Here is a 14,825-nt window from a genome sequence, read left to right as displayed (position 1 = left end):
GTAACAAGCACTTAGAATAACATGTGTTCAGTCAGTGATAGTGGTGGTTGTTGGCGGAAGCTTCTCTACAATACTCAGTGCTTCAAATGGTCATAGCAGCAGCCACTCATTAACCACATTCTCTGAGTGGTCTTATTAACCTCTGTCCTTGGTACTTTAAAAATCCTCGTCATGATTTTTGACGAGTCTACCCATTTTATAGATGGGGAAGCTGAGTTTCATAAAGTAGCAAGAACCTTCCCAAAGCCACTTAGCTGGAACAGCTTTACCATGACTTTCTAGTATGACTCTCAAGGCCGCTGGAGACAATTTTGAGTAATTGCTGGGTTTTTAAAAAGTTGTTTTGTATCCATTTGAGGTCTTGGTTTATACCTGTTGGAGATCGGCAGAACCAGCCTCCTGCCCCCTGTGGATCCGATGAGATGACTGAAGACAGGACACTTGATCCTGGACTTGTTTCTACTTCCAGCCTCCCTGTTCCTCTAGGGAATTTCCTCATATTCTGCAGATTCCTAAGCCCTGTGATTGTGCTGTGGCCTAGGGCTGCTCCCTGTTGACCTTGTGCTGAAATAAGACTCAGGGGACCCCGCTCAACGGTATGTGTGGTAAGGTGCGCGGTTAATCTCATACATTATAGAGGATTGCTGGTTTTTGTTACTGTTTTTGTTTTGGGACAGGCTCTCACTCAGCCACTGAGGCTGGAGTGCAGTGGTGCCAGTATTGCTTACTGCAGCCTCAGCTTCCCAGGATCGAGTGATCTCATCTCAGTCTCCCAAGTACCTGGGACCACTGGTGTATGCTCCCATGCACAGCTATTTTTTGTATTTTTTTTTTGGTAGAGCTGGGGTTTTGTCATGTTGCCCAGGCTGATCTCGAACTCCTAGCCTCAAGCAGTTAACCTGTCTTGGCTTCCCAAAGTGCTGGAATTACAGGCATGAGTCACTTGTAGCTGTTGTTTTGAAGCTCTGACTCCTATTGCGCAGGTGCAATTAAGTTTTCAGATATAAGCATAAGACTTTGCATTTATTTCTTTTTGTTTCCTTTTCTTTTTTTTTTTTTTTTTTGAGACGGAGTCTTACTCTATTGCGCAGGCTGGAAGTGCAGTGGTGCGGTCTTGGGTCATTGCAGCCTCTGCCTCCCGGGTTCAAGTGATTCTCGTGTCTCAGCCTCCTGAGTAGCTGGAACTACAGGGGTGTGCCACCACATCCACTTAATTTTTGTATTTTTAATAGAGATGGGGTTTTACCATGTTGCCCAGGCTGGTCTTGAGCCCCTGACCTCAGGTGATCTGCCCACCTCAGCCTCCCAAAGTGCTGGGATTACAGGCATGAGTCACTGTACCTGGCCTGCATTTATTTCTTTAAAATCCTACTTCCTCTGTTTCAGATGAGGGATCAGAAACACAAATACCTGCAGGAAGCTGGACAGGTAACCTAAATAAGAGAAGCAGATTGCATCTAGGGGAGAAATGACAATAAACACAGGCTGCACAATGGGAAAGATCTAAGGGTGGTGGGAACCAAGGTTAACGGGGAGCCGGTGCATGTGTACCTGCTATAAAGTGGACAGATTCTACCTCATGCTGCAGGCTCAGGGTCCACAGATCTGCAGCTGGAAATATAGGTTGTTACTGTGAAATCTCCTCACTTAAAAAAAGCGTTGACTCGGCCAGGCACGTTGGCTCGTGCCTGTAATCCCAGCACTTTGGGAGGCCAAGGTGGTTGGATCACCTGTGGTTGGGAGTTCGAGCCCAACCTGACCAACATGGAGAAACCCTGCCTCTACTAAAAATGCAAAATCAGCCAGGCGTGGTGGCAGATGCCTGTAATCCCAGCTATTTGAGAGCCTGAGGAAGAAGAATCGCTTGAACCCGGGAGGTGGAGCTTGCAGTGAGCCGAGATCATGCCATTGCACTCCAGCCTGTGCAACAAGAGCAAAACTCCGTCTAAAAAAAAAAAAAAAAAAAAGTTGACTCATTGAAACACACAAATAAGCAAAATGATCTTGACCTGACAAAACACTCCTATACCCTGATGCAGTTCCCAGGCCGACAACTTGTGAAGTCTGTTTCAGACTGTTGAGAAATGTCTTTTTTTTTTTGAGACAGAGTCTTGCTCTGTCGCCCATGCTGGAATGCAGTGGTGCGATCTCCGCTCACTGCAAGCTTCGCCTCCCAAGTTCACGCCATTCTCCTGCCTCAGCCTCTTGAGTAGCTGGGACTACAGGCACCCGTCACCACGCCTGGCTAATTTTTTTGTATTTTTAGTAGAGACAGGGTTTCACCGTGTTAGCCAGGATGGTCTTGATCTGCTGACTTCGTGATCCACCCACCTCGGCCTCCCAAAGTGCTGGGATTACAGGTGTGAGCCACCGCGCCCGCCCGAGAAGCATCATTTTTATTCTGTGCTGTGGTGTGGTGCCTCTTCCTTTGCTTTTATGAGCTGCAGTTTTGATCAGCGAGTCCTTTGGGGTCAGCAGAGGGTCTTGAGAAAACCTGCTTTTACAACCTTAAACAAGTTATAAAAGTTGTCTGAGACTCAGTTTCTTCATATAGAAGCCAGCCGTCACAGCCTCAGCCTTCCGAAGCTGCTGTGATGGTTGAACAATGCGGCATTTTCCTGAGTGCCTGGTGAAGTCGGGTACATAGAAGGTTTCAATAAATGTGAATTTCTTTCCCCTTAACTTGCATTCCTTTTTCTTTTCTGAATGCCGAGGCGGGTGGATCATGAGGTCAGGAGATAAGAGGCTGTATCTTACCAACTGCATTCTGATTTTACAGGAGATCACGGAACGAATTCCCTGTGTGGGCAATCATCTCAAACATTGCTAGTCTCAGGAATAGTCAGAAAAGCAAAGGACCTGGCTTTTAATGATGACAAGGACTGCCCCCTCTGCTGTGTCTTTTTTGTATCTATGATTTTCATTCATTAATAGGGTAGTTAGTAGTTTTTTTTTTTTTTTTTTTTGAGACAGAGTCTGGCTTTGTCGCCCAGGCTGTAGTGCAGTGGCGCGATCTTGGCTCACTGCAACCTCTGCCTTCGGGTTCAAGTGATTCTCCTGCCTCAGCCTCCTGAGTAGCTAGGATTACGTGCACACGCCAATATGCCCAGCTAATTTTTGTATTTTTAGTAGAGACGGGATTTCACCCTGTTGGTCAGGCTGGCTTCGAACTCCTGACTTCACGTGATCAGCCCGCCTCAGCCTCGCACAGTGCTGGGATTACAGGCGTGAGCCACCATGCCCAGCCAGTTTCACCATGTTGACCAGGCTAGTCTCAAACTCCTAACCTCCAGTGATCCACCCTCCTTGGCCTCCCAAAGTGCTGGGATTACAGGTGTGAGCCGCCACACCCGGCCCATTTCTCTGTTTTATATTGCCATGATGCCTTTGCCAAAAGTGAGAAATTAACATTACCACATCACTGTCAAAGTTCCAGAATTTATTTGGACTTTAACAGTTTCTCCTCATATGTTCTCCTTCTGTTCCAGGATTCATCCAGGACACCACATCGCACATAGTTTTTGTTTATTTCCATCGATATGTAGGGGTATCTCTTCCTTTTGAATTGCTGTAGAGCATTCCATTGGTGACAAGAGCCAATTTGTCCACTCTCTCCTGCTGGGCATTTGTGCTGAGTCCTTCTCCTTTGAAGTTGCAGAGGGTTCTGCGGTAGCTGTGGGCGGGGAAGGAACCTCTGAGTGGAGTGGGCGGGGGGGGTGTGTGTATTTCCAGCCTCAGTAGTCAGTGCCAAATCGCTCTCTAGGGGACTTATTCTACCTCTTGGTGGCATCCCCACTAGGTGCCAGGCACTTTCCTGCTGTGGACCCATGAATGAGCAGTGCTGTCTTGCCTTCAAGGAGTGGAGAGATTAAATATATAATGGTGGCTGGGTGTAGTGGCTCACGCCTATAATCTCGGCACTTTGGGAGGCTGAGGCAGGGGGATCACTTGAGCCCAGGCATTTGAGAATAGCCTGGGTAGCATGATGAAACCCTTTCTCTACAAAAAGTAAAAAAATTAGCCAGGCGTGGTGGCACGTGCCTGTAGGCCCAGCTACTTAGGAGTCTGAGGTGGGAAAATCACCTAAGCCCTGGAGGGTGAGGCTGTCGTGAGCTATGATCATGCCATTCACTCCAGCAGTGTCTTGCCTTGTTCTTCTGCTTTTTTCTTGAGACAGAGTCTTGCTCTGTCGCCCAGGCTGGAGGGCAGTGGTGCTACTTTTGGCTCACTGCAACATCCACTTCTTGGGTTCAAGCGTTTCTCGTGCCTCAGCCTTCCAAGTAGCTGGGATTATAGGCGCATGCCACCACCGCTGGCTAATTTTTGTATTTTTATTAGAGACAGGATTTCACCATGTTGGCCATGCTGGTCTTGGAACTCCTGACCTCAAGTGATCTGCCCGCCTCAGCCTCCCAAAGTGCTGGGATTACAGGCATAAGCCCCCATGCCTGGTAAGACTCTGTCTTAAAAAACAACAACAAAAAATGTGATGTTCGTGTGTGTGTGTGTGTATACATATGTGTGTTGTGTGTGTGTGTATACGTATATGTGTTGTGTGTGTGTGTGTGTGTGTGTGTATATATATATACACATATATTTTATATATTTATATATATGAATGAAATGGCAAAATCACCTCCCAAGGGCTGCAGCTGACTCCAGAGGACCCTAGAGGAGACTGATGGACACAGTGTGTGATAGTGGAGGGGGATGGGAAGGGTGAGGGGGGCATCGGGCTCCTGGATGACTGAGGGTACATGCAAGTGCAGAGACGGTGTGACTAGGATGTCCAGGCAGGAGAGGGGAGATGGACAGGCACTGGAGGTCAGAGGGTTTCAGAGAGCATATGCAGTGTGTCCCAGCTGGTGACAACCTTGCTCTTCCTAGAACATACCATACACATTTCCATCTTGGGGCCTTTGCATTTACTATTTGCTCTGCTTGGAATATCCTATCTCAGACATCAGCCCAGATGTCACCACCTCTGGGGAGGCCTCCCTGATAACACCTTCTATGAGAGCCCCTCCCTCCTGGTCACCCACCATGCTTTGCTCTTCTTTGGTTTAGTTTTTGTAGCACTTATGATTGCCAAATGTAATAAATATTGACTTGTCTCTGTCTCCCCCATTAGAATGTAATTCTTCAAGGCCAGGAATTTGGTCTGTTTTATTCATAGCTGTATCGCCAGCTTCCAGAACAGTGCCTGGCAAGTTGGCTTTCACCTGCTCTTTGTTGACTGAATGGCTGAATGAACGGACGTGACCATCATCGTGAGAATCTGTGGATAATAGCAGCAAACGTTTAAACACAGGCTGTGTGCCGGGCACTTCACTAAGCCCTTGGCCATGAACTAGGTCTCCTTAAATCCTCATGTCAATGCCACGTAACTGGCCCTGTCTATTTGTCTCAGTTTTACAGCTGGGGACATGGTGGGGTTAGTATTTGAACCTCATCCAACCCCATACTCCAGTTGGGACCCCTGGCTGGGTCTCTGGCCAGTGCTGGGAAAGAGGGACGCAGGTAGATTTCAGCCCTAAGCTGTGGAGTCCGACAGGCATTTGTACCCCCTGAGTGGGACTCAGATCCTTGTGTTAGTGGGAACTTAGGCCAGAAGTGCCTGGGCTGGAGGGTAATGGGGACCCCGGGAGGCTCCCCGCTCTTGCCCCAATCCTGCCTTCTCTGAAAGGGAAGGAAGGCTCTTACCTTCTAGCTGTCTGTAACAGGAACTGCTGGGAGGCCACGCTAGCCATCCCCCAACTTTGGTTTGCAAAACTCTGAGCCTGGTGGGGAAATGAAGGGCTGGCTTGCTAACCACAAATGAAGACTCATTTGCACAGGCAAAGCGGGGGCAGGGGTGACTCCTCTTGCCCTAGGGGAAGGGACTGACTTCTGCAGGCTGCTGTCTTGTTGGAACCAGTCATGCCCCACTGTTGAGCCGGGGCACTCGGACACAGTTACCAGCAGTGGGCTTTGTTGTCCTCTGGCCTCAGTCTTCTCCTTTGGTAAATGGTGCGGGGGGAATAGTGATATTGTGGCGATTCTGTGAAGCTCAAATGAGGAAATGCACATAAAGCCGTTGCTCAGTGCCTGACTCATGGTGAATGAACACTTGGGGGGATATTCACCATCAATGTTACAGTGGTAGTGGTCGGAGGTGGCAGGCACCATCCGAGCCTCTCTCCTGGCCTCCGCTCCACATGGTGGCCACATTTTAGGAATAATCCTCGGTTTAAGCAAAAGAGGATAAGTGAATATTCCCTAATGCATGCTCTTCTTTTCCTTTTTGAGCAGAATCTGTCCCCACCCTGCCTTTTTTTGAGACACGGTCTCACTCTATCACCCAGGTGGGAGTGCAGTGGCATGATCATGGCTCACTGCAACCTCTATCTGCTGGGTTCAAGCTATCCTCCCACCTCATCCTCCCAGGTAGCTGGGACTACTGAAGTGCACTACCATGCCAAGCTAATTTGTGTGTGTGTGTGTGTGTGTGTGTGTGTGTGTGTGTGTGTGTGTATTTTTTGTGGAGATGGGATTTTGCCATGTTGCCCAGGCTGGTCTCAAACTGCTAAGCTCAAGCCATTCTCCTGCCTCGGCCTCCCTTACTGCTGGGATTACAGGCATGAGCCATTGCGCCCAGCCAGAATCTACCATTTTAATTAGACTTCTGTGAGTGGTCTGATATCCAGTTGACTGCGTGAGGATCAGACCCCATTCTTGCAAAGCTGGAGAATGAGGCAGAGGCCCGCCTTCCTTGGAGCTAGTGGGAGAATCTGTGGGTGACCCATTAGCCATAAGAGAGCAGGGTAAGTGCCCAGATAGGAAGGTGTCAGCGTGCGAGGCCCAGGCAGCCAGTGGTCAGCCAATACTTGAAGGCCTCCTGTGTGCCCAGCTTGCTGCTGGGGCCATGACAGAAACTCAGGGGAATGAGTCACGCTTGTGAGATGTGATGAGGACCTGGAAAGGGAAGTCCAGAAGCAGAAGGCAGCCTCTCAGAGAGGGGGTGTCGCGTGGGGAACTTACAGCCAAGGTGAGGGTGCTTTCCTGCTGGCACCCACCTCGCAGAACCCATTCCTTCCCTGACTCTGGTCTGTGAGAAGAGCCCACAGCACGAGGATACCTATACGTTTGGGGTTCAGCAACCCCAGAACGAAAATCACCCTTTAAAGGTGCCACTAGGCCAAGGGTGGGGGGCCACAGTCTTAGTGAAAGTACCCCTTTTTTTTTTTTTTTTTTTTAATTTCAATTTTAGGATGGTTTTTTTTGTCAGGATTTCACTCTGTCACCCAGGCTGGAGTGCAGTGGTGTGATCACAGCTCACTGTACCTTCCACCTCCTAGAATCAAGAAATGCTCCTACCTCATCCTCCTGAGTGGCTGGGACCACAGGCATGCACCACCAGTCCTGAGTAATTTTTATATATTTTTTTTGTAGAGATGGGGACTTACAGCCAAGGTTAGGGTATTGCCTAGGCTGGTCTCGGAACTCGAGACTGCTCGAGCAGTCTTCCTGCCTTGGCCTCCCAAAGTGCTGGGGTTACAAGCATGAGCCACGGCGCCCGGCCTCCTGTGTGTCTCACCTAATGATTGGCTTTGGTGATGGGAGTGCTGAGTGCTTCTGGCATCTCTCTGTCTGCAGAGGCTTACCTGACTTCAAAGGAAGGATTCATATTTAGCCAGAAGTTGGCGGGTTCACACCAAGGTTTTCTGAGAGGTCATTCGGGGAGCAGCTTCTGGAACATGGGAATGGGGACAGGAGGTAACTGGACTTACCTTGTCTCCAGGCCTCCCACTGCGGGCCACCCCCACAGATTACCCTGGTGTGTTTGGCATCAAAACCCAGCCAGTTGGCCTTGAATGGGTGACGTCATCTTCCTGGGCTGTCTCTGGAAAATGGGGCTTTCTTCTCAAGGTTAGTGGGAGGATTAAAGAGAGGTTGAGGTCAGCTCTGACACCTATTAAATGTTCAATAAGGGGGACCTGGTTTGTTCTCTGTCCCGGTAGGTGTTTCTGCCCTGAACTTGACCTCAGCAGGGCTCTGTGTTCTGCTGGCTGCTGGCAGAATTGTGAGGCCGGTCTGTGTAAGAGTCTCAGCCCAGGAGCCAGCGCAGGTGGTGTTGGAGAACTCTGGGTCTGCAGCTAGACTGGCAGGACTCAGACCCCGGCTTGCCCAGCCTGCCTGAGCCTCAGTTTCCCCTTCTGCAAAATGGAGGTGATCATAATGGTGGTTACTTAGGGCTGTGGGAGAGACTGCTGAGATGATGGACAGAGAGCACTTGTCACGTGATTGATAGACCCTGGATCTGCAGAGCTGCTGCTGCTGTTAGGGGTTTCAGAGCTGGGGCGCCATGAGGGATGTTCCTGAGAGGAAGATTCTGGTAGGACCCACCTGGGCCAGGGTGAGATCTGAGCAGGGCGGGGAGGAGAACGCACTGGACCAAGGCGTGGCTCCCCTTTACAAGGATTCCCAGGACGAGGACAGTCTCCTTTAACAAAACCTCCTGCCAGCCCCCAGAGCTTCTTGGCCATGAGCTGAGGAGTTTTTACTTGTTCCTTTGGTCTTTTATGGCTAACTCTGGATTCCTCTTGGGTGGATGGAGAGGCAGCCGTGGTTCATTGCAGAACTGGGTACTACTGCGAAAGTGGCAAGTCTTTGCTGTAATCTGCTCTCTGGAGAACAGACCCCGTGGGCAGGGGAAAGGCCCATTGCCCACCTCCTGGTGTCATGAACACTCCTTTTCTCAGTGAGAGGAGGTGGAGGTACCCAAAGAGGAGGAAGTGGCCTTCCAGGTGCCACTTACTTGGTTTGGTGTCAGCTCTGTTATTGATTCACTGTGTGACCTTGGACAAGCTCCTTGTCTGCTTTGAGTGCTAGAATTTTATGTCTGCAAAATGGGTATAATAATGACTCCTCTGTCATAGGGTGGCTGTCATGAAATTGGATAATTTAGGTGAAGCAATTAATATAGTACATTATGTACAGCGAACAGTTAGTAAGTAGCTGTTATAATAATAATGAAGGTGGCCGGGCTCTTCACAGGCGTGAAGTGGTGGCTCACGCCTGTAATCCCAGCACTTTGGGAGGCCGAAGCGGGTGGATCACCTGAGGTTAGGAGTTTGAAACCAGCCTGGCCAACACGGCAAAACCTCGTCTCTACTAAAAATACAAGTATCAGCCGAGTGTGGTGACGCTACTTGGGAGGCTGAGGTATGAGAATCGTTTAAACATGGGAGGCGGAGGTTGCTGTGAGCTGAGATTGTGCCATTGCTCTCTAGCCTGGGTGACACAGCAAGACTCGGCCTCAAATGTAATAATAATAATAATAATAATAATAATAATTGAAGATAATAAGAAAACCATGTTATTACCTATATTAGTGTCCTGTGGCTGCCATAACACAGGTGCCACAAACTGAGGGACTTAAAACAGAAACGTACTCCCTTGCAGTCTGGAGCTTTGAAGTCTGAAATCAAGGTGTTGGTAGGGCCGTGCTTCCACTGGAGGCTCTAGGGGAGGATCCTTCCTCTCCTTTTCTTGGTCTCTGGTAGCTGCTGGTGACCCTGGGTGTCCCTTGGCTGGTGGATATGGCATTCCCATCTCTCCCTCTGTGTGTGTCTCTGTCCAAATTTCCCTCTTATAAGGACACTAGTCTTGGGTTAGGACCCACCCTAATCCAGCATGAGCTCATCTTGACTACATCTGCAAAGACCCTATTTCCAAAGAAGGCCACATTCACACATACCAGGGACTGGACTTCTATATATCTTTTTGGGGGATGCAGTTCAACCCCCAACATTACCCATTTATACTTTCTTTCCACGGCCACCAAGGACAAGACCAGAGCCATTTTCATCCTAAATTGGTGTCAACTACTGTTTTCATACCCTAGAAACTATCCCAAATCACACAGCTCACCCAATCCCTGCATTTCTCAGATGGGGAAACTGAGGCCCAGGGAGGTAAAATGACTCTCCCAAGGTCACACAGTAAGGTAGTGGCAGTGGGACTGGATTGTGGATCTCCTGGTGCCCTGTATTGGCCCATGTGTCAGCCATGGGCTCGTATTCCCACTGAAGGAGCCAAGAGATTCTTGCTGTCTGCAGGGGAGAGCACTTTGGATCTTGGCTTCTCACTTCATCCTTCCCTTGGTAGTGGTTAAGAGTGCAAGCTTTGGGCCGGGCAAGGTGACTCACGGCTGTAATCCCAGCACTTTGGGAGGCTGAGGTGGGTGGATCACCTGAGGTGAGGAGTTTGAGACCAGCCTAGCTAACATGGTGAAACCCCATCTCCAACAAAAATACAAAAATTAGCCGGGTATGGTGGCATACGCCTTTGGTCCCAGCTACTTGGGAGACTGAGGCAGGAGGATCGCTTGAACTCAGGAGGCTGAGGTGCAGTGAGCTGAGATTGTGCCACTGCCCTCCAACCTCAGCAAAAGAGCAACACTCTGTCTCAGAAATGAGTGCAAACTGTGGAGCCTGGCCATTCAGGTTCAAGTGCTGGCTCAACCATTGTGACCTTGGATGAGTCAGTGACTCTCTCTGCTTCAGCCTTCCCACCTGTGGAAGGAAGACAATCATCTCAGCCTTACATGAGTGCACAGGTGTCAGGACCCCTGCCGTGCACACCGGCATGTACTCCGTGTTTCTGTACATGTGGTTTCCCTTCCCTTTTCTCCTCTTTGGTTTTCTCTGAAGCCGAAAGGTCCTTAGTAGGAAGTTGAGGACCAGCGTTCTCCATGGGAAGACTCAACTTCAGTTAGAACTCTAGAATTTACTCCAGGCAGTCCAAGTTAAGGTAGTTGTCTGTATTCTCGGAACCTTTCTTTTGCTGTAAAAAGCAAACAAAAACAAAAAAAGACAAACTAGCAAACTCAAAGAACGAGAATACATATACATGCAGTGCTGCTTCAGATGGAAGTCAGAAAAGCATGTGATCAAATGAAAGGCTGTTGTTGAAAGGGAAGTCTGCATTTACTCTTCTGCCAGTGCTCAGACTACCTCAACTCCTTGCTGACGTTCCTAGGAATTGTGGTCCCAGCTGGCTTCTATAGCTGTGTGACCTTTGCCTTTTCCAAACAAGTGAGCACCCTGCAGGCCACTTCCTCTGGGTTTCAGTGCCCGGCTTATCAGGAGGCTGCATGAACATCTATTTCTAGCTGGGCAGGAAATAGGACAGGTCCTGGCAGAAGGCGGAGCCCAGAGCTGGCTGGTGAATCCCCTGGGAGGAGTAAGGGATGCTCTCTGCGGGGACCCCTGTGTCATGGGTGCCACGGCAAAGCATGAACAACAGGCGGTGCCTAGGGAGCCTGAGCCAAGGTTGGGAGCGTGGTTTCCTTCTCAGTTCCCTTTCTGTCTTTCTGATTATGACAAGAACATCTGTTTGGTACCAACGTGTCTTTTTTTTTTTTTTTTTTTTCTCCTTGATGCTGTGCATTTTTTTCCATTGGAATTTTTGTTGAGATAATTGAAGATTGACATAAAGTTGTAAGAAATAATACAGAGAGATCTCATGTGGACATTACCTAGTCATCCCCAATGGTAATGTCTTGCAAAACTGTAGTAAAGTATCACAACCAGGATATTAATATTGACAACATTGCTAGAACCCACTGCCAGTCTTATTCAGATTTTCCCCCATTTTCCTTGTACTTGTGTGTGTTTAGTTATGTACAATTTTGTCACATGCGTAGCATCCTATATCTACCATCATAGTCAAGAGACTGAAGCAATGTAACGATTTCTTACACCAACTCCATTTCCAAAATTTTAACGTGTCTCTCTTTGAAAGATACACATTTTTTTTTTTTTTTTGAGGCGGAGTCTGGCTCTGTTGCCCAGGCGAGAGTGCACTGGCTTGATCTTGGCTCACTGCATTCTCCGCCTCCTGGGTTCAAGTGATTCTCCTGCCTCAACCTCCCAGATTCCCAAGCACCTGGGACTGCAGGCACCCGCCACCATGCCTGGCTAATGTTTATATTTCTAGTAGAGATGGGGTTTCACCATGTTACCCAGGCAGGTCTTGAACCCCTGGCCTCATGTGATCTGCCTGCATTGGCCTCCCAAAGTGCTGGGATTACAGGCGTGAGCCTGTTGCCAGCCTGAAAGATATGAAATGTCTTTATTAAAATATAACTTGCAGACATAAAAAAGAATGAGTTCATGTCCTTTGCAGGGACATGGATGAAGCTGGAAACCATCATTGTCAGCAAACTAACACAGGAATAGAAAACCAAACGCCACATGTTCTCACTCATAAGTGGGAGTTGAACAATGAGAACACATGGACAGAGGGAGGGGAGCATCACACACCAGGGCCTGTCAGGGGGTGGGGGCAAGGGGAGGGAGTGCATTAGGACAAATACCTATTGCATGCAGGGTTTAAAACCTAGATGACGGGTTGATAGGTGCAGCAAACAACCATGGCACATGTACACCTATGTAACAGACCTGCACGTTCCACACTTGTATCCCAGAACTTAAAGTAAAATTAAATATATCTATATCTATATATATGTAAATAACATAGATGTAAAATGCACACATGGTGCATGTAAGGGTCAAGGCTTTAAACATGGGGCCACTTCTGTGGCCTTTCCTCTGGTCCTGGTGACTGATTCCTCTCTTTAGGTGACACCACTCTGACTCCTGTCTCCATCGGTGAGTCTTGGATGGCTAATTGGCTTTGTGCCTCTCTTAAAGGCTTCTTATTTCCCTTTATGACTCACAGAACCAAGCCGAGGGTTTTGTTTCCAGCAGACAACTATTTCTAGGTAGAATTTAATAATATTGTCTCGTTTCCACTGATTTTACTATTTTGCAGTTCCTGTTGTATATGGTGAGTGTTATTGGTTTTCTTTTTGCCAAAAACATAAAATCACTCTTAACATGCATCAATTCAGGTGAAAACGGTGAATTGATTTAAAGAAAACTATCACATAAATAGTATCAGCAGTAGGCAGATACAACAAACCTTATAAGGTTGATAAACAAATGTTTGCAGTTTGAGAAATAATGTCATATGGCTCCAAACCACGCCCCAAAACTGGTCAGTCCATGTGTGATGAAGAAAAAATCTATATATAGTCTTCGTATAATGAGAGTTTTCTGTGTAATTTTGATATACAGTACCGGTTTAAAGAAAAGCAGAATTAGCCTATTAAAATACTAATAGGCTGTATATAAAGTAATGAGCCCTTCCTTTAAATTGCCTTAATGATTTTTATTATATTTGCATACCACCAGTACTGTTTTATATCAAATACTTATTTTAATATTGATTCACTATTTTTAAACTTAATTTTGTATAGAAAAGAAACTTGATTTCACAGTTTAGAGGTACCAGGTATGTATTTTTTCAATATATTTTAAAATATACTACAGTTAAGACATAACAAAGGTGGGCACTATTTAAATTTAATTTCCAGCAGGAGGGTGAAAACATCAAGTTTAAATGGCAGTAAAATGATGAACATTTAGGCCGGGCGTGGTGGCTCATGCCTGTAATCCCAACACTTTGGGAAACCAAAATGGGAGGATCACTTGAGGCCAGGGATTTGAGACCAGCCTAGGCAGCATCGTGAGACCTTGTGTCTGCTAAAAAGAGAAAACTTAGCCAGGTGTGGTGGTGCATGCCTGTAGTCCCAGTCACCTGGCTTTGGGAGGCTGAGGCAGGAGGGTCCCTTGAGCCTAGGAGTTCAAGGATGCAGTGCGCTGTGATTGTGCCACTGCACTCCAGCCTGGGTGACAGAACGAGACCTTGTCTCCAAAAAATAATAAAGAATTATTTAATGGCCCATGTTGGGGGTGTTGGTGGTGAGCACATAAAGCTCCTCATTTTCTCATTGTCTCCGGAGTTTGGAAATGATTGAGAAATGAAACATCGGCAATCATCGACGGGCGATGAGATGGCTGCCTGGAGAGCACGCTTAGAATTGAGCCTGACACCTGGCCCCTGACCTGCCCACCCTGTCATGGCCTGGGTGGATGCCTATAGGTGTCTCAGAGCAGCAGTCCCCAACTTTTTTGGCACCAGGGACCGGTTTTGTGGAAGATAACTTTTCCATGGGCCAGGTTGGCCTGGAGGGATGGTGTCAGGGTGATTCAAGGGCATTACATTTATTGTATACTTCATTTATATTATGTTTACATTGTAATATATAATGAAATAATTATACAGCTCACCATAGTGTAGAATCAGTGGGAGCCCTGAGCTTGTTTTCCTGCAACTAGACAGTTCTGTCTGGGAGTGATGGGAGACAGTGACAGATCATCAGGCATTAGATTCTTATAAGGAGTGTGCAACCTGGGTCCCTCACATGCGCAGTTCACAATAAGGTTTGTACTCCTGTGAGAATCTAATGCCGCTGATGATCTGACAGGAGGCGGAGCTCAGGCAGTAATGTTCGCTAGACCCCTGCTCACCTCCTGCTGTGCGGCTCGATTCCTAACGGGCCACAGACAGGTACCCGTTTATGGCTTGGGGATTGGGGACCCTTGTCTTGGAGGCAGCTCCCTTCCGAGTGGCAGGGAACAGGGCGGGGCACGTGGTTCCTTAGGGGTGGATCCAGCTAGAACAAGACGAAGAGTCTGAGCTGAGTATCCTCAGTTCCTTTTTCCAGGGAGTGGTCCCTTCCTCTCTTGGGGAGGGGGAGTCCCAGAGGGGAGAGAAGTACCAGTTTCCCAGCATCACTTAAAACTCTTATCTATTGAATAGTTCTGCATGAATATGAAGCATGAGAATCACAGACCTAATTATTTGAGCATAATGATCTGCGAAGAATCTCTTCACACGGAAGCAGGACACTGGTTCTCCCCTCTGCTGTCAGC

At 47.9% G+C, this 14,825-nt stretch overlaps 1 protein-coding gene across 3 annotated transcripts in view; it reads left to right on the top strand.

Moving 5' to 3' along the window:
* The window catches only part of PLCG2 (phospholipase C gamma 2), a 186,722-nt gene that overhangs the window by 49,543 nt on the left and 122,354 nt on the right, over positions 1–14,825 (top strand). Inside the window, exon 1 of one of the 3 annotated variants that reach the window (XM_032156340.2) lies at positions 4,423–4,451. The exons of the other annotated variants lie outside the window; for them this stretch is intronic. Within the exon in view, the coding sequence (XP_032012231.1) occupies positions 4,445–4,451 (7 nt within the window). The 5' untranslated portion in view covers positions 4,423–4,444. Of the gene's footprint in view, positions 1–4,422; positions 4,452–14,825 lie in introns of those variants that run through there. 3 annotated transcript variants of the gene reach the window in all.

The sequence above is a fragment of the Hylobates moloch genome, unplaced genomic scaffold, assembly GCF_009828535.3.
Source record: "Hylobates moloch isolate HMO894 unplaced genomic scaffold, HMol_V3 SCAFFOLD_6, whole genome shotgun sequence".
NCBI lineage: Eukaryota > Metazoa > Chordata > Mammalia > Primates > Hylobatidae > Hylobates > Hylobates moloch.
Note: the sequence above shows the minus strand (reverse complement) of the source record. Positions and strands in the feature narration are given on the sequence as shown.